Source organism: Jaculus jaculus, chromosome 10, assembly GCF_020740685.1.
Source record: "Jaculus jaculus isolate mJacJac1 chromosome 10, mJacJac1.mat.Y.cur, whole genome shotgun sequence".
NCBI lineage: Eukaryota > Metazoa > Chordata > Mammalia > Rodentia > Dipodidae > Jaculus > Jaculus jaculus.
The window spans coordinates 112134437-112154647 of record NC_059111.1 but is presented as its reverse complement, the minus strand read 5'-3'; the positions used below and the strand labels follow the sequence as shown (position 1 = coordinate 112154647).

General features: G+C 46.2%; 1 protein-coding gene across 1 annotated transcript in view; it reads right to left on the bottom strand.

Moving 5' to 3' along the window:
• Lmbr1 (limb development membrane protein 1) overlaps nt 1–13311 on the bottom strand; it is a 141271-nt gene extending 127960 nt beyond the window's left edge. The window contains exon 1 of the mRNA XM_045160611.1: nt 13181–13311. Within this exon, the coding sequence (XP_045016546.1) occupies nt 13181–13246 (66 nt within the window). The 5' untranslated portion in view covers nt 13247–13311. The remainder of the gene's footprint in view (nt 1–13180) is intronic.
• Between the last annotated feature and the right edge of the window lie 6900 nt (nt 13312–20211).

The window sequence follows — 20211 nt, the reverse complement described above, 5'->3', positions numbered from 1 at the left end:
CATGCTTCCCAAAAATTAACTCAATGTAACTGCTCTTGTACACTGACAGAACCCTAACCCAAACCAGGCACGCTGTGGCATACTCACCTGGCTCACTGTGGAGGCCCTAAGAAATCAATGGGGGGCTGGAGAAATGGCTTAGCGGTTAAGCGCTTGCCTGTGAAGCCTAAGGACTCCAGTTTGAGGCTCGATTCCCCAGGACCCACATTAGCCAGACACACAAGGGGGCGCACGCATCTGGAGTTTGTTTGCAGTGGCTGGAGGCCCTGGCACGCCCATTCTGTCTCTCTCTATCTGCCTCTTTCTCTCTCTGTCACTCTCAAATAAATAAATAAAAATATTAAAAAAATATTTAAAAACCTACTCTTTATAAAAAAAAAAAAGAAAGAAAGAAATCGATGGGCACCCCACCTTGGCTAATGAAACAGTCATAGCTCACATTCACTGGTCAGAGCAGTCCTACCCCCATACAAGTTGTAGGAACTGACAGGCGCCTCATAGCCACCACCAGGTACACAGGGCCCAGAGTAGCTAGTGAGCCTGCCCCATATAAGAAAGCCATGTTCCAGAGATGGGACAATAGCTCACTGGTAGATCGTTAGTCTAGCACAAGTGAGCACATGCATCAGGAGTTCGTTTGCAGTGGCTGGAGGCCCTGACACGCCCATTCTCTCTTTCTTTTTCTTTCTTTCTTTCTCCCTCCCTCTCTCTCTCTCTCTCTCTCTCAATCTCTGCCTCTTTCTCTCTGTGTCTGTTGCTCTCAAATAAATAAATAAATAAAAATAAACATTTAAAACACACACACAAACTGAAAGAGAAACCAAAAGCAACCTTATACTCAAATCAGACAAACTAAGTCAAAACTCTATCAAGAGCTGGATATATGGTTCAGCAGTTAAAGGCACTTGCTTGCAAAGCTTGACAGCCTAGGTTCAATTCTCCAGTACCCACATAAAGCCAGGTACACAAAATGGCACATGTGTCTGGAGTTCATTTGTAGGGTCAAGAGGCCTTGGCATGCCCATTCTCATTTTCTCTCAAATAAATACATTTATATCAAGACAAATAAGGTCACCATATATTGATAACGGGATCAATTCAACAAGATAAAATAACAAAGAATATATATAAACTCAATGCCTTATTACCCAATTGTATAAAACAAACAATATTAGGTCTAAATGAAAGATAAAGTCTAATACAACCTCAAAACTCTACTTTCATCAATAGAAAGGTCATCCAAACCAAAAAAATAAATAAATCAACAAAGAAAAAGCAGGGCATGGGGCTGGAGGGATGGGTCAGTGGTTAAAGGCAGTTACTTGCAAAGCATACTGGCCCAGGTTCGATTCCCCAGTACCCACATAAAGCCAGATGCATAAAGTGGTGCATGTGTCTGGAGTTCAAGGCCTCAGTGTGACCATTTATTTTTTCTCTCTCTCTTTCTTTTTTTGGTTTTTGGAGGTTGGGTTTCACTCTAGCCCAGGCTGACCTGGAATTCACTACATAGATTCAAGATGGCCTTGAACTCATAGTCACAGTAATCCTCCTACCTCTGTTTCCCAAGTGCTGGGATTAAAGGCATGCACCACCATACCCAGCTATTTTCTCATTTTCTCTCTCCACCCGCTTCCCCTCCTTCTCTATCATCTCCATCTCTCTTGCAAATAAATATATTTTAAAAACATAGGGCTAAACTATTCTGTAGACTAAAAATATACTTTAAAACTTACATATTTATAGACCATTTCATTCAAGAACTGCAAAAAACACATTCTTCTCATAAGTACATGGAACATTCTCTGGTACCAACCATAGAGCAATTGTCAATAAATGCAAAAAAAAAAAATATCAAAGTTGCAGCATGTATATTCTCTAACCACAATGGAATAAATCATAAATTTATCAAGTGAAACTCCAGAAATTGTATAACTACATGGAAACCAAAGTGACCTCTTGAATACTTCTGGTTAAAGAAGAAATTAAGGGCTGGAGAGATGGCTTAGCAGTTAAGCACTCGCCTGTGAAGCCTAAGGACCCCGGTTCGAGGCTCGGTTCCCCAGGTCCCATGTTAGCCAGATGCACAAGGGGGCGCACGCGTCTGGAGTTCGTTTGCAGAGGCTGGAAGCCCTGACGCGCCCATTCTCTCTCTCTCTCTCTCTCCCCCTCTATCTGTCTTTCTCTCTGTGTCTGTCGCTCTCAAATAAATAAATAAAAATTTAAAAAAAGAAAGAAATTAAGACAAAGGTTTAAAAAAAAAAAGTCTTTTGAAACAAATAAAAATGAGAACTCAACATACCAACACCCATGTGAAACCATGAAGGCTACATGAAGAAGGAAGTGTGAGGATGTCAAATCTAAGAATCCTGCACATGGAAGGAAAGGTGTTTCAGCTTAAAGGCATAATACGCATTTCCAACAAACAAAAGAAAAGAATTCCCAATAGGGAAAGATGCCAATACAGCCATAAGAAGCATTTATAGCACCAAGCAGAGCCAGGCGTGGTGGCACATGCTTTTAATTCCAGCACTCCAGGAGGCAGAGGTAGGAGGATCGCCGTGAGTTCAAGGCCACCCTGCGACTCCACAGTGAATTCCAGGTCAGCCTGAGCCAGAGTGAGACGCTACCTTGAAAAAATAAAACACCAAACAGACAAGGTCAGAAAGCAGTCTCCCCTTGTCACACTATAATAACTACCACCACCGAGCTCCACCTAACTGAGCTAACTGGCCAGGCCTATACTATAATAAAACTACTAAATGCACAGACCAAAAACCCTATTTTGAGGGAAGCACCTAGTCACCTATCGAGACAGATCTATGAGATCAGCAACAGATTTCTCAACAGAAACCTTGAAGACTGGCAGACCTTGGAGTGATATGTTTCAAGCACTGAAAGTCAACAAGCGCCAGCCCGGATTTCTGGCTAATGTTGAAACACATCCTGTCAGGTATCAGAACAGCGACATCTGCTTGCTTCTTAGGTCCATTCGCTTGAAGCACCACTTCCCACGCTTTCGTCCTCAGGTAGTGTATCTGTCGTGTGTGGAGAGGTGAGGTTTTAGAGGCAGCAATCAGAAGGGTTTCGATCCATGACGCTAGTCTGTCCCACTTATTCAGGAACTGGAGCCACGTACTTGCAGGGGGGGTGAAGGTAGGCTTCAATCCCCGTCACTGCTGTTGGTGTGAATGTTTGGTACTGCTCTATTCCTTTCCTGCATTTGCTGTTTTCAACCATGTTTGAGTCTCTCCTGTGGTCTCATGTTGTGCTTCCCCTTCTCTTCAGTCCAAAGGGTTCCTTCAGCCTGAAGTATTTTCTATAGAGCTGCCTTAGTGGTCACATGCTCCTTTAGCCTGTATTTATCATGGAAATTCTCTTTCAATTATGACAGATTTCACGTTACATTACAGATCCGTAATAGCAAAAACAAACTAGTACCTGTACAAAAATACACATGTAGATCAAGGGAATGGAATAGAAGATCCAGAATCCAGATAGTACTGCAGCCCTCCAGTCAACAAAAATGCCAGAAAATACAAGAGAAAAGACAGCCTCTTTGACAAATGGTCCTTGGGAAACTGGGCATCTATATGTAGAAGAATGAAACTAGATCCTTCTCTCTCTCTCTCTCCATGCAGAAGCATGGACTCCAAATGAATTAAAAACTTTAACATCAGACCTGAACTCAAACTGCTCCAAGAAAAAGCAGCAGCACTTCAACACATAGGCACAGGTGAGAGCTTTCTGAATAACTCCACTTGCTCAGGAAATAAGGACAACAAATGGAACCTCATGAAATTAAAAGGCTTTTGCAGTCTAGGAAGATGCCTCAACAGTTTAAGGGGGCTTGGCTTGCAAAGCCTGTCAGCCTGGGTTCAGCTCCCCAGTACCCATATAAAGCCAGAAGCACAAAATGGCACTTGCATCTGGAATTCCTTTGCATTAAGAAGAGGCCCTGGCATGCCCATACTGTCTCTTCTCCTAAACAAATGATTTTTAATATTTTAATTATTTATTGGGGAGGGGGGGGCAGATAGAATGGGTGTGCCAAGGCCTCCAGCCACTGCAAACAAACTCTAGATGCATGCACCACCCTGTGCATCTAGCTTACGTGGGGCCTGTGGAATCGAACCTGGGTCCTTAGGCTTATCAGGCAACCTTAACTGCTAAGCAATCTCTCCAGTCCTAATTTTTTTTTTATTTTAGAAAGAAAGAGAATTGGTATGCCAGGGCCTCAGCCACTACAATCAAACTCCAGATGCTTGCACCACCTAGTGGGCCTGTGTAACCTTGTGTTTGCCTCACCTTTGTGTATCTGGTTTATGTGGGATCTATAAAGTCAAACACGGGTCCTTAGATTTTGCAGGCAAGTGCCTTAACCACTAAGCCATCTATCAAGCCCCTTAAATTACTTCTTAATAGCCTATAGAACTAAACCAAGTTTTCAAAAGAAAAGATGCAAATGGCCAATATTTTTTAAAGTGTTCACCGTCTTTAGCCATCAGGGAAACACAAATCAAAACTACTTTGAGATTGCATCTTACTCCAGTCAGAATGGCTATCAGCAAATCAAAAGACTAGAAAGCAGATGAGGGTGTGGGGGAAAAAAGAACCTGTATTTGCTGTTTATGAAAATGTAAATTGAGGCAGGCATTGTGGAAATCAATGTGGAATCTTGTCTACCAGCTAAAAGTACGTCTACCATGTGACCCAGCTATAACACTCCTGGGCACATACCCTACACCTTACTAGACAAACTCTTGCCCATACATGTTTATTGCTGCTCTAGACACAATAGCTTGGACATGGAATCAGCCTAGATGTTCATCAGTACATGAATGGATAATGAAGATGTGGTACGTTCACACAATTAAGTTTTATTCAGCTATAAAGAAAAGGCCCAAAGTGAGGTCAGGGGAAGAGATTGAGTAAAGGAAAGGTAGAGGGAGGGCTAATCAAAATCTAAGAGGATGCAAATAAATCATATGGAATCCTCTGGATTCGGACAATGGAACACTCAGGAGCCATAGATCGTTGTTAGAAAATGTTCAGAGGGGCAAAGAAAGTTAGGATTGAAGAAGATAAGAAAGAAACAAAGGACCAAAAAAAAAAAAAAAAAAAAACAGATGTTAAAGAAAATGAATCCAAGGACAATAGTGGTGAAAAAAACAGATACCAAAGGGTAAATTATATTCTTTGTATAGTAATTTCTAAGTGAACAACATACTTGAGGATTTTAGCATGTGTGGCTATGTGTAGTGATTCATATCTGTAATCCCAGCACTGAGGTAGGAGGATTGTTACAAGTTTGAGGCCAAACTAGTCTAGAAAGTGAGAGCCTTTCTCAAAGAAAGTATGTGTGTTTGATGCAGTTTTATGCTTTTTTGTTTGTTTTTGTTTTTTCAAGGTAGGGTCTCAGTCTGGTCCAGGCTGAACTGGAATTCACTATGTAGTCTCAGGGTGGCCTCGAACTCACAGTGAGCTTCCTACCTCTGCCTCCTTAATGCTGGGATTAAAGGCCTGTGTCACCACGCCCAGTTTAAGCTAATTGTTTAAAGGATACTTTACAATGGATTGTAAAACCACAAGAAAGATTAAAACGTTTTTTACTCAAAAGTCACTTGGAGCTTCATAGCATGAGCCTTCAGGATGTGATCAGTGGATTCAGTGTAATGTGCTTAAACCAAGGTGGTTCCATTTTTAATACTTCATATTGCCTCTTTCAACAGAGCCAAATCAGAACAACTCAGCAACCCTTGAATTTAAGTCTCCTCGATTTTAGGAAGCATTTAAAGTGAGAAAATACTAGGATGAAAATGTTTTCTGTTTGAAGACTTCTGGTTTCATTTTATACTACTTTTAGCATGGACTATATTTATTTTCAAAATGGCCTTTTTTTGTTTTTCTTGGCAGGTTTTATTGTGAGTTTTTCTAATTATGAAGCAAAATTTATTTTGTCCACCATGCTTTATGTGATAATATTTAAATTGATGTGGTATGTCAACAAAAAAACACCCCTGACCTATTAAAGAAGTATTTGGCCTTTCTGGAAAAAAAAAAAAAAAGAACATTTTCAGTGCCAGGGACGGGATACCTCTAGTGAGTTGTTGGCCAGGGAGGTCCCTGAGCCCCCAAAACATTATAGGCCATTGCCGAGGCCCTTGGTTTCCCACCAGGAATCGATGGTAAGACCCTATTGCTGAAGACTTCACATACCTGGCCTGCAAGACCACTGAGAAATCCTGCTGGAACTAAACTGATAACCTCCTCCATGTAGACCAGCTGAAAGAAAGCTGGAAGAAGCCATTCTACATGTAGTTCAATGGGAGAAAGAGATACCACCAGTTAAGATACTCAACAGTGGACACTGCATGCCTTATAATTGGCCAGCCAGGCCAAACGAGCCAATGGGTATAATAGTGGCACATCTATCATGGTGGAAACCAACTGCCCTCTAATTGGACTGGAGGCCCACTCCATGGGGGGAAACACATCCCTGATACTGAAAACTTATAACAGGGGTAGTTATGAGCCCAAGGGGTGTAACATCTGCTGATGTCTGGAAAAATGTATATACTATGCTTATCAAACTACCCAGTAAGCACTTCCCTTAATTTATACCCTTACATTAATGCTACTCTCATTTTGGGTAGAGAATCTTCTCTTTTCATATGGCAGTGACCTTGGAAAGACTCAGAAGGTATCATAGTGCTGGAAAGAAGTGACTGGAGTACTGAGTAACATCTCAATCACACCTTCCAAGGCTCAGGATCTAATGCAGAAGAGGTGGCAGAAAGAATGCAAGAGCCAAAGGAAGGGTAGGACTCCGTACAACGTGCTCCCTCCAGACACAAAATGGCCTGGATATCCATGACCTCACAGTTCCTGAAACCACCTACACAAGACCATCATAAGAGGAGGAAAAGACCATGACATCAAAATAAAAGAGAGATTGACTGAGATGGGGAGGGGATATGATGGAGAATGGAATTTCAAAGGGGAATGTGGGGGGGAGGGAAGGTACTACCATGGGATACTTTTTATAATCGTGGAAAATGTTAATAAAAATTGAGGGGAAAAAAAGAAAATGAAAATGTGAAATTCACAGGAAAATGGATGAGGCTAGAAATACTATGAAGTAAAACAACCCAGGCTCAGAAAGACCACATGTTCTCTCTCATATGTACACCCTAACTTGAAATTTTTGGATCAGTACAGAAGATGGAGTAAGAGTCCACAATAGAGGCCAGGAAGCTAGACAGGAGCGAAAGGCAGAGAGGGAAGAGAGGGCTTCCGGGGAGGATGTGACAGTGTGGGTAGAAAGGTATAAGTGAGATCAGCAGAGGGGAGGGGAAAAGAGAAGTTAGTAGGGGGAAGGTAAACCAGAACTAAAGACGTTATGAGTAAGTCATATGGAAACCTACTTTATTAGCTAATTTTAAAATGTAATTTAAAAAGAGAGTTTGGGCAAAAGTACCTGGTAGCAGTGGAACAAAGCTGCACTCAGAAGCCACGGGTTATTACAGGAAAATCCTGTACCCAGGGTGGGATGCTTCTCATTGCGTTGTTGATCAGGAAGACCCCTGACATTCCCCCACCCCGAAAAAAAATCCCAGTCATCGCCAGCACTCTTGGCTTCCCGCCAGAGCTAGATGGCAAAACCCTACTGCTGAAGACATTACCTGCTTCAGTTGCCGGACACTGAAAAATCAGCTGGCATTAGGCTGGCAGCCGTCTTGCTGCTTGGTAGTTGTCACAGTGCTGAAAGGGCGATGCAGGCTGCTGGGAAAGAAAAGCCATCCACAGCCTTGCCTGGCAGCGACCCTGCAACACAGCACACCAGCCAGGCAAAATGTGCCCACTGGTACAACAATGGCATGTGTGTTATGGAGGTAACCAACTGCTCTTTGATGGCATCTGAAGCCTGCTCCATGAGAGAGAATTCATACCAGGTTCTGAAAACCTAGTCAATAGCCCACAATTGGGAGGTCCCAGGCCCTAGGAGCAAATCTACTACTGTTATTTCGCTAAGTAGATATGTAGTGCCCATTAAACTGTCCTCCAAATATTTATGTTCATGCCCAAATACCAGTGCTGCTCTTACTTCTGATCAGAGAAGCTTCTTTTGGCAAGTGGCAGTGACAACTGGGGAAGCTCAACACTCATCAAAGTACCAATAAGTGACAATAAGTAGATTGCTGCGCAACACTAATGAGGCATCTCTGTCACGCCCTCCAAGGCTTGGGGAGCACAAAGAAGAGGTGGCAGAAAGGATGGGGTGCAGTGCTTCTTGTGTGCTTGCTTTTCCTGGAACTCACTCTGTAGTCTCAGACTGGCCTTGACCTCATGGCAGACTTCCTACCCCAGCCTCCTGAGTGCTGGGACCAAGCAGAGGCGTGCTTTCGATCGCTGTCTTCTTCTGGACACAAGGTCACCATTGTATTTGTGACCTTACAATGGCTTTCATTACCTCCTCAGGACCTGCACAATTACTAGGCCCATCAACATGTCATCATGAACAATGGAGGAGGTTTCAAAAAATGTTATCAAAACAGGAAAGGGACTACTTGGAAAAGAAGGAGGGTTGGTAGAAGGAAATGTGGGGGAAGGAACAAAAGAAAGTAATTACCATAAAATGCATTATGTATATATGCATGAAAACTGTCATTTCTTTAATATTTTATACTTATTCATATGAGAGGAAGAGAATGTGCCCACCAGGGCCTATAGCCACTGCAAACGAACTCCAGGTGCATACACCACCATGTGCATCTGGCCTGTGTGGGTTCTGGGGAATCAAACCTGGGCCTTAGGCTTTGCAGGCAAGCACCTTAATAGCAAAGCCATTCTCCAATCCTCAAAAAGAACTTTAAAGAAAAAAGCTTCCCTGATGAACACACAATTTTTTTTCAATAAAATACTTTCAAATGGAATTTAACAACACATTGAAAAAGATCATACACCATGACCAAGCTAGTGTGAATAATATAATACAGCACAATAGAATCAAGGGCAGAAATAATATAATCACCTCAACAGAGGGAAAAAAAAATGCCTTTGACAAAGTTTAACATCCCTTCAAGATGAAAGTCTGAAGAACCCAGGAATAGAAAGAACGCATCTCGCCCCAGGGAAGGCCACATATGACAAACACAGGAAACTTTTTACTGAACTGAAAAATTGAAAGCATTTCCTCTATAATCAGGAACATGGGTGCCCACTCCACTTTTATTGAATACAGTATTTAAATTTCTAGCCACACCAATCAGGCAAGAGAAAGAAAAGTTTTAAAAATTAGGAAAGGGGACTAGAGAGATCTTAGCAGTTAACCCACTTGCCTGCAAAGCCTAAGGACCCATGTTCAACTCTCCAGATCCCATGTAAGCCAGAAAATGACACGAAGTGACACAAGCCACAAGGTCGCACATGCACACAAGATGGCACACGTGTCCAAAGGTCGATTACAGTAGTTGGAGGCCCTGGTGCACCAACTCTCACTCTCTCTCTCACACTCTCACATTAAAAATAAAAGGCCAAATAAATAAAAATGAACAAAAAATTTAAAAGAAAAAACTTTTTTAAAGGGCTGGAGAGATGGCCGAGTGGTTAAGCACTTGCCTGTGAAGCCTAAAGACCCCAGTTTGAGGCTCAATTCCCCAGGACCCACGTTAGCCAGATGCACACGCATCTGGAGTAAGTTTGCCGTGGCTGGAGGCCCTGGCGCGCCCATTCTCTCTCTCTCTCTCCTCTTCTCTCTCTTTCTCCCCCTCTCCCTCTTTCTCTGTCAAATAAATAAATAAAATATTTTTTAAAAAATCATAAATATTTAAAGGGAAGAGAAAGGAAGGGAGGAGGATACTTAATAGGTTGATATTGTATATATGTAATTACAATGGTTGTAATGGGGAGGTAATATGATGGAGAGTGGAATTTCAAATGGGAAAGTGTGGGGGTGGGGAGGGAGGGAATTACCATGGGATATATTTTATAATCATGGAAAATGTTAATAAAAATCAAAAAAAATCATAAATATTGACCATAGGGCTAGAAAGATGGATCAGTGGTTAAAGTGCTTGGCTCAAGGCCTAATGACCTGGTTTGAATTCCCAAATACCCACATAAAGCCAGATGCACAAGGTGGCACATGCATCTGGAGTTCATTTGCAGCAGCTAGAGGCCTTGTCATGCCCATTCATATTCATTCTCTTTCTCTCTGCTTGTAAATAAATAATAAAAAAATTAAATAATATTGACCATAGCCTCAGAAAAAAAAAGAAATCCTGGTAATCAGCCTAACCAAGTAGGTGCAAAACCTCTACAATGGAAACTTGAAACGCTCAGTAAAGAAACTGAAGACACTAGAAAATAAAGACCTTCTGTGTTTACGGATAAGCAGATTTAATATTGTGGAAGTGGCTATACTGCAAAAAGTAATCTTAGATTCAATGCAATCCCCATCAAAATACCAATAACAATCACCACAGAAATGCTAAGAAAGATCCTAAAATTTATATGGAAGCACAAAAAATCCCAAATAATTAAAGCAATTCTGAGGGAAAAAAAAATTACTGATTTCAAGTCATATTACAGTGCCATAGTTTATAATGCCATAGGGTATAACAAAAACAACATGGTATTAACACAAAAACTAGACACAGGCACTGAGAACCACAGCATATAACAGAGGATCCATATATAAACCCACACAGCCACAGCCACGATTGTTGACAAAAGTGCTAAAAACAGACTACAAAGAAAACTCAACAACAGGGGCTGGAGAGATGGCTCAGAGGTTAAAGCATTTGCCTGAAAAGCCTAATGACCGGGGCTCAATTCCCCAGTACCCAGGTAAAGCTAGATGTACAAAGTGGTACATGCATCTGGAGTTTTCAGCAGCCAGAGGACCTGGCATGCCCATCCAGAGTGAGTGAGTGAGTGAGTGTGTGTGTGTGTGTGTGTGTGTGTGTGTGTGTGTGTATCTCAAAAAATAAATAAAATATTAAGAAAAAGAAAAGTAGCTGGACATAGTGACTCGTGCCCTTAATTCCAGCACTAGGGAGGCTGAGGAAGGAGGACTGCTGTGAGTCTGAGGCCAGCCTGGGCTACAGAGTTCCAAGTCCACTTGGGCTAGAGAGCAACTCTGCCTCAAAAGGAAAAAAAAAAAAAAAAGACAGACAGGAAGGAAGGAACAAACATACAGAGGATAGAACAGGAAAAGGGAGAAAGGGAGGGAGGGAGGAACAGAGAGGAAAAAAGAAAAAAGTTGTGCTCTGGTCATACAAGTACAAAGTTGAGAATGGATGATATCCACAAACGGAGAACTTTCACAACATGGTTGAGTGTGCCTCAACAATGACGTGAGACACAAGAAGGTGACACACGGTAAGATTCCATTCGCATAAGGTTCAAAACCAAACAAACACTATTGAGTTAGAAGCCAAAGTAGCAGTTACTCTTAGTGGACAGAAAGGAACCACAAGGGGTGGGGGGGAGGCCTCTGGTTGGTAGTAAAATTCTGTTTCTTAACCAGGACTAGGATTACAAAGATGAAGAAAATGCACTTATGATTACATATCCTTCCCTGTGTATTTAAGGTATAATTAAAATTTACAATTAGGGCTGAGGAGATGGCTCAGCAGTTAAAAGTGCTTGCTTGCAAAGCCCATAAGTCTGGGTTTGATTCCCCAGTAGCCACAAAAAGACAGATGCACAGCATGCATCTGGAGTTCCTTTGCAGTGGCAAGGGGCCCTGGGAAGCCCATTTTCTCTTTCTCTTTTTCTTTCTCTCTCTCTCCCATGTAAATAATTTTTATATTAAAATTAAGCTGGGCTGGGGAGATGGTTGGAATGTGCCACACCAAATTCCATTAGCTCAACTTCTGCATCTCGCTTTACTCTACACAAATTGGGTGATTCTAAACCCTCACCTCAAACCAAGAGTGAAGGAATGGGAGAGAAGTGAGCCTGAAGAGGATGGATACAAACTCAAATATGTTTTACAGTTCTGAAAACACACACAAACCCGATCATAACACATTCCAAAGCATCATGGAAGGTACTCGTCAAAGGTTTGAATCCTGGGGCTAAGTCAGCTTCCCAGCCCACCAGCAGCAATAGGATGGGACAGGTGGAGACTTCCTGGGGAGGCGACTTCTCAGCCCAGGGGACTTCCAATCCAGCCCTGCGGGGTTGGGGGGAACGGTCTTCCCTCCTCAGGAGGTTTCGAACTCCGAATCCAGCCGCCAAGACTGGGTAGAGAGAGGTGTGGGGACGTGGGCGGAGCCTGCCAGAGCACCCCACGGCTCGGGGACGCCTCAGCTAGCCCAGGAGCTACCCAAGTCCACCAACCGACGCCCAGGACCGACAAAGAGGGGAGACGCAGGTGACAGGGCCGAGGGAAGCAGGAGATGGGGATCACAGGTGACCGAGGAAAGCGGGCGATGGGGATCACAGGAGACCGAGGGAAGGGGGCGATGAGGATCACGGGGGACCGAGGGAAGCGGGCGATGGGGATCACAGGTGACCGAGGGAAGCGGGCGATGGGGATCACAGGAGACCGAGGGAAGTGGGCGATGGGGATCACAGGTGACCGAGGAAAGGAGGCGATGGGGATCACAGGTGACCGAGGGGAGCGGGCGATGGGGATCACAGGTGACGGAGGAAAGCGGGCGATGGGGATCCCAGGTGACCGAGGGAAGGAGGCGATGGGGATCACAGGTGACCGAGGGAAGGAGGCGATGGGGATCACAGGTGACCGAGGAAAGGAGGCGATGGGGATCACAGGTGACCGAGGAAAGGAGGCGATGGGGATCACAGGTGACCGAGGAAAGGAGGCGATGGGGATCACAGGTGACCGAGGGAAGCGGGCGATGGGGATCACAGGTGACGGAGGAAAGCGGGCGATGGGGATCCCAGGTGACCGAGGGAAGGAGGCGATGGGGATCACAGGTGACCGAGGGAAGCGGGCGATGGGGATCCCAGGTGACAGAGAGAGGCAGGTGGCGAGGGTCACCAGTGACCCGGCGGCGGGCGAAGGGGAGGCCGCCGCGGGGCGGGGGGTGGGTCGGGGATGCAGGCCTGGGCGCAGGGGCGGACAGGGCTCCGAGTCCCGGATGCAGGACGAACGGGTGCAAGCCCTGGGTCGGGGCGAATGGGCTGCGGACGGCGCGCGGCCACGCACCGTGGACTCCCGCACTTGGCTGTGGAAGTGCTGCTCCCGCGCCGACACTTCGTCCTGCCCTTCCATCCTCCTTCATGCCCACCGCCGGGCCGCCCGCGTGCGCTCGCTCCACCGCACCATCGCCCGCCGACGCCGCCCGCACCGCCGCTCCGGGGCCGCCGCTCGGGCGCCCGACCGTGACCACGGCGAGATCCGGGACGCCGCCGCTGCCGCCCTAGCTTCTGGGCTACACTGGATGGGCTGCGGGGGGCGGGGCCGGCGAGCCGGGGCGGGGCAGGGCCTTCGCGTCATCCCGAGGGCGCCGTGCGTCAGAGACGTGCGCCTCGGCGTGCAAGGAGAGAGGCTGCAAGGAGCTAGGCGACGTCGGGCCTGGCGGGCTGGGGGCGGGGCCTGGAGAGCCTCAGCGGGCCAGGAGGGCTGCGGATTGGGCCTGGCGAGCTGGGGGCGGGGCCTGGAGAGCCACAGAGGGCCAGGAGGGCTGCGGATTGGGCCTGGCGAGCTGGAGGCGGGGCCTGGAGAGCCACAGAGGGCCAGGAGGGCTGCGGATTGGGCCTGCGGGATGGGGCGGGGCCGGGAGGGGCACTGTGAGCCAGGCGGGCTGAGGATTGGGCCTGGCGGGCTGAGGGCGGGGCCTGATTGGCTACAGTGAGCCCGAGGTGGGCTGGGGATTGGACCTGGAGGCCTGGAGGGGCGGGGCCTGGCGGTTTGGGGGCGGGGCCTAAAGGGCTGCCAGAGCGAAAGGGGCTAAGGGAAGCACCGAGGGCTCGGGCCAGGTTGTAGCTGGGGCGAGGCGGTGAGTGGGGCCAGTGCCAGGCCGCCCCCCGTCAGAAGGCGCGGGAGCGTCGTGGGGAGAGCACCCGGGAGCTGTCAAAAGCTCTCTGATGACCGGACGGGGTCGCAGCAACCCCTGCACACCTGGTGTCCGGTTCCCCGCAGAGGCCGGCTGGATGCCCCGCCCCGTACCCGCTGGCAGGCTCGCTGCCCTAAGCTGGGGTCTCCCACCGAGCGGGTGCCGGGTCGGAAGGCGATGGCTGCATCGCGCTCTGGGTGGAGCCCCAGAGGCGGGCGGGAAGGGGGCGGCTGCCCACCCGGACGCTGAGATAGGAATAGCCTTGGCTCCCAGTCCACAAACGTGCAGGGCAGCTGGGGCTGCGGCTCCTTTGTAGGCCCTAAACAGAATGCTTATCGGAATGTGCCAGTACACTAATTCACACCCATGCTGCATCGTCTGTCTGCTTTTTATTGTAAAATTTGGATTTAAAGGAATATTTATAATTTCGCTTGTTTATTTGACGGGACAGGTTGGAGAACACGAGGCTTGCTCCCAGCATGTGTTCCTGCTGCAGCTGACAACCAGTAACAACTAGCAAGTTAATCCACCTTTTAATTTTAACAATGTCTCAGCCTAAAGAACTGGGAAAAGACAAGTGGTCTGGGCTGTTTCTGGACATGCACATTCTGAGAGCTGTGTCAAATACCTGTCTGAACTGACCCACATAATTTCTAGGTTAATCTTCCTGAGTCAGAGGATAAACAGATCAGATTTTAAGGTGTGTAGTATTTGGACACGTATTGCAGAAACTGGACACATCAGAATTTTGTATCTTTCTTATTAGATATATCAATCATTTAAACCCTTGTTTTTTGTTTGTTTGTTTTTTTTGAGGGGGGTTATTTGTTTTGGTTTTTCAAGGTATGGTCTCACTCTAGCCCAGGCTGACCTGCAGCTCACTGTGTAGTCTCAGGGTAGCCTCGAATTTATGGCTGTCCTCCTACCTCTGCCTCCCAAGTGCTGGGAATAAAGGCATGAGCCATTACTCCAAGCACTCTTGAGTTTCTTTATGGAGCTGGCTATAAAGATTTACCCACATTTTATCTCTGTTGTCTCACTGTCTTTGGTACTTGTAACACTCGACCCAGGATGGTAGTTTTCAAAAATGGCCACAAATTCACCCTTCCCTCATGGGACACTCATACCAGGGAGAGGTGAAGTCTTTTGTCCACCCTGAATCTGGATAATAGCAAAAGAGAAACTTTGAAGCTGAGGGAAAATACCTGGCATTAGAGTGTGCCCTTCCTCTGACCCCTAGCAATGCTAACAGCCACTGAAACTAAGCCCCAGGCAAGCCGGAGCTAAGTGGCTCAGCCCTTCTGCTGCCACCGCCAGCACCCTTTTTCCACATCCCTCCTTGAGGGTAATCTTCCTAAGTGAAATAAGCCAGACCCAGAAAGACAAATACTCCACATTTGCTCTCATTTGTGGATCCCAGATTTTATATAGAAACATAAAATAGCTTTTTACATATATGAAATGACAGTAAAAGCAAGACTGCCTGGGGGAAGAAAAGAAGAGGGCATGGGGTGACTATGGCAAAAGTATATGATAAGCTTGAAAGAAAACATCTTTAGGAAATGTGACATCAACTGAAAAAAAGATTAATCTTCATAAATACAGTTGGTCTGTAAGACCGCTTGGCCAATGGAAGGGCTTTGGCTTTTACTCTGAGAGACGTTTGCAGCGATCTCCGGGTGCTAATAAACAGGACAGTATCATTTCTATCCATTATCTTGTTTGGAGCCTGGGCAGCAGATGAGGGTGAAGCAGTGAGACAGACTCACTACAGTAATCCTCACCCGTGCCTTGAGTCTGGTGGAGGCAGTACAAGCATTCAGAGGTGGGCAGAAGCATGTTGAAAGGAGGATTTGTGACAAGATTCCCTATCACATGGGATGTGAGTGGAGAGAGGAGACTCTCTTGAGCTCCTACCAACAGGAGGGACAGAGGTACATCACCTAAGAAGAGAGAGGATCAGTAGAACAAGCTTAAAATGTATGGTGGCTTGGGATCTAATGCTCCCCCATAGACTCATGTGTTTGACCACTTGGCCCAGCAAAGCAGGGCTGTTTGGGAAGGCAGCAGAGCCTGCCTGAAGAAAGCGTCTCTGGAGGTGGGCCTGAGGCACTACTGTTTGTTCTCTCCTCCTTTCTCTCTCTCTCCTCTCCCTCCTTCCTCCCTGCTGATGTGATAATGTGACACAGACTTTCTGTTCCTGTCATGCTGTTTTCCTGCCATGAAGGACCATATCTTCTGGAACTGTGAGCCAAATGAAACCCTTTTTCTTTCATCCACTGATTTGATCTGGTATTTTCCCCAAAAAACAAGAAGGTAATTGGTATGGGGGGAAAGACCAGAGTTCCTAAACAGTGAGATACTTCCTGGTCACCAAGACATACTGAGTAGGTACTAGCTTCATATTAGAAGATTGACTGGCAACAGGCGTTGTTCTATTTCCTTTGACCCAGGAATTGTAATCCATACCTAAATGATGTAACTTTTCACTCACCTAGTGCAAAAAAAAAAAAAAAAAAAAAAAAAAACAGAATGGTTCAAGGCCAGCCTGGGGCTATAAAATTGAGTTCCAGGTCAGCCTGGGCTAAAGTGAAACCCTACCCCCCTCCACACACACACACACACACACACACAGAAAAACAGAAAAATGGAATGACAAGAAGGTGGCACAGAAGTTCTGCTAGGCTGCTGGTGAACTGACCAGTGCCTCTAGAAAATAACTGGTGTTGTCTTAGAGAGCTGGAAGCAAGCAGTCAGCAAGTACACTCCTGCTCACAGGCCTGCAACAGCCCCAGCACACACGCATGAGGAGACACGGCCCACAGACCCACCGTCCATTCCCAGTGGGGTGGACAACTGTATCTGCATTCCCATGGAACAGAACGCTGCCCTCGGGGAAAATCCATGAAGCAGAGCTGCCGGCAGCAATGTGGATGGGTTGCTACACACAGTGTGATTCCAAGCACACATAACGCTCAGGACCGTATAAAACAGAGCAACATATCTTCTAGGGAAGCAAGTGGGTGGTAGAGCAAGAAGAAAGGCCGTACAATGAGAAAACCGTGAGATGGGAGAGCAGAGCAAGGGTCCTTAAGAGGTTCAGAAGACAGCTCCTTGATTTCCTGAACTGGGGTGTGGCAGGTCGTGACTGTGAAGTGCTATTGTTCTTGCACATTATGTGCAATGCATACAATGTATCTACTAAATATTTAATAAAGCAATTGCTTTTAATAAGCACTACTGCCTGGGAGTCTAAGCTGTGGGCTGTCATCCTCAGCTTAGCCCTTCCTAAAGAGAGCCTCTTGGAGTGGAATAAATGCAGCAAGAACTCTGTAAATCAGTTCCAGGCCACAGTGAATCAGCTGAGTGGCCTGAGCCTCAGTAGATCAATGATGGCCAAGACCTCTTCCTGTTTGAACACACTGCTTGTGAGCTGTTTCCATCCATATTCTTTCCTACAACAGAATGCCTGACCCTGGCTCCCCCGCCCCCACCCCCATAGGGTCTCACTGGAGCCCAGGCTGACCTGGAACTCACTCTGTAGTCCCAGGCTGGTGTTCAACTGCACAGTGATCCTCCTACCTCTGTCTCCCAAGTACTAGGGTTAAAGGCATGTGCCACCATCCCCAGCTTTGGTTTATTTTGATTCACAGTTTCTGGAAGCCGGAACATCTAAGAATTGAATGACTTTTTCTGGGATGACATGGACAGACATTGTCCATGATAGGAAATGGGCGACAGAACCAAAGAAATGATTCTACTAAAGTCTGGCTTACTGAACCAGTGAGTTTGCTGGGGTTGTGTACCGGAGGGTAGGTGACTCGAAGGTGCTACATCGGCAGAAAGCCCACCTGAACGTGAGTGACAGCTGACACACCCTCATCCCTGGAGCTCCGGGCACAGTTGCTGGCAGCTCTGGGGAAGTGTCTCCCCTTGATCGGTCAGTTTGTATGGCCCCGAGGAGGGGCTCAGTGAATTTTGTAACTTTCTGAGCTTCCATACTCTCTGCAGGAAGGAATGTTGCAATCTTAGAGGAAATAGTTACACAACAAAGAACATGGTGCCCAGAAGCGGCACTCCTTCACCTCATGATAAGGCAGAAAGGCAAGTGGGAGATGCAGAAGAAAGAGAAAGAAGATGCTGAGGAGGCCAGCCAGCCACCCTGATGGTAGCTTATCCACTCTGCCAAGAATTAGCCGGGGATGATGGTGCACGCCTTTAATCCCAGCACTCGGGAGACAGAGGTAGGAGGATCACTGTGAGTTCGAGGCCACCCTGAAAATACAGAGTGAATTCCAGGTCAGCCTGGACTAGAGTGAGATCCTACCTCAAAAAAAAAAAAAAAAAAAATCCCTCAACTGATGAGAGGATAATGAAGATGTGGCACATTTATACAATGGAGTTCTACTCAGTGGTAAAGAAAAATGAAGTTATGAAATTTGCAGAAAAATGGATGGACCTGGAAAGGATTACACTAAGTGAGGTAACCCAGGCCCAGAAAGCCAAGCGCCACATGTTCTCTCTCATATGTGGATCCCAGCTACAGATGATTGGGCTTCTGCGTGAGAATGAAAATACTTAGTAGCAGAGGCCAGTAAGTTAAAAAGGAGACATAAAGGGAAGAGAAAGGAAAGGAGGAGGGTACTTAATAGGTTGATATTGTATATATGTAAGTGCAATGATTGTGATGGAGAGGTAATATGATGGAGAATGGAATTTCAAAGGGGAAAGTGTGGGGGGGAGGGAGGGAATTACCATGGGATTTTTTTATAATTATGGAAAATGCTAATAAAAATTTTAAAAAAAGAGAGAATTAGCCCATGCTCTTGAGAAAGGCATCAATGCCTACATGCAGCCACCCTCATGGTACCTTCCCTACTCTGACACGAATTAGCCTATGCGGGCTGGAGAGATGGTTTAGCCATTAAGGCTCTTGCCTACAAAGCCTGAGGACCTATGTTCAACTCTCCAGGTCCCACATAAGCCAGATGCACAACGTTGCACACACACACACACACACACACACACACACGGTAGCACACACATCTGGAGTCCAATTGCAGGGGCTGGATTCTCTCTCTCACTCGCTCTTGCTCTCTCTCATTAAAAAAAAAAAAAAAAGGCCAATCTGTTGGGCTTGCCTCAAAAAATAATAATAATAGGCCATGCTCTGTAAGAAAGGCAGCAACCCTCAAGATAGTTTACCTGCTCCATCAAGAATTAGCCTATGGACACATTTATACAATGGAGTTCTACTCAGCGGCAAAGAAAACTGAAGTTATGAAATTTGCAGACAAATGGATGGACCTGAAAAGGATTATACTAAGTGAGGTAACCCAGGCCCAGAAAGCCAAGCGCCACATGTTCTCTCTCATATGTGGATCCTAGCTACAGATGACTGGGCTTCTGCATGAGAATGAAAATACTTAGTAGCAGAGGCCAGTAAGTTATAAAGGAGACATAAAGGGAAGAGAAAGGAAGGGAGGAGGGTATTGAATAGGTTGATATTGTATATATGTAAGTACAATGATTGTGATGGGGAGGTAATATGATGGAGAATGGAATTTCAAAGGGGAAAGTGTGGGGGGGAGGGAGGGAATTACCATGGGATTTTTTTTATAATCATGGAAAATGCTAATAAAAATTTTTTTAAAATCTTAAAAAAAAAAAAAAAAAAAAGAGCCTATGGAGCAGGGCGTGGTGGTGCACACCTTTAACCCCAGCACTCAGGAGGCAGAGGTAGGAGGATCGCTATGAGTTTGAGGCCACCCTGAGACTACATAGAGAATTCCAGGCCAGCCTGGGCTAGAAAGAGATCCTACCTCGAAAAGAGAGAGAGCGCGCGCGCCTATGCTCTCGAGAAAGGTGTTAATGTGCGCGTGAGGACTCTGCTGGGTGACCACGCACCTCCCGCCAGGCAGCATCACCTAACGCTGCCCCAGAGCGAACACACGTCAACTTGCATCTCGGAGGGAGCAGCCGTACTCAAAGCACGCCGTGGGTTAGTTTGGGAACTTTGCATTCACATCCATGTTTCTCTTGGACATTCTGTGGGTTAGACAGGAAAAAGACCTTGAAGGGTATTGGTTACTTGGTGCCAAACCTGAGAGTCCCTCAGAATTCCACACTCACCCTGAAGTCCCACATTTTATCCATCCATAGATACCGTGGGTGTCTAGTT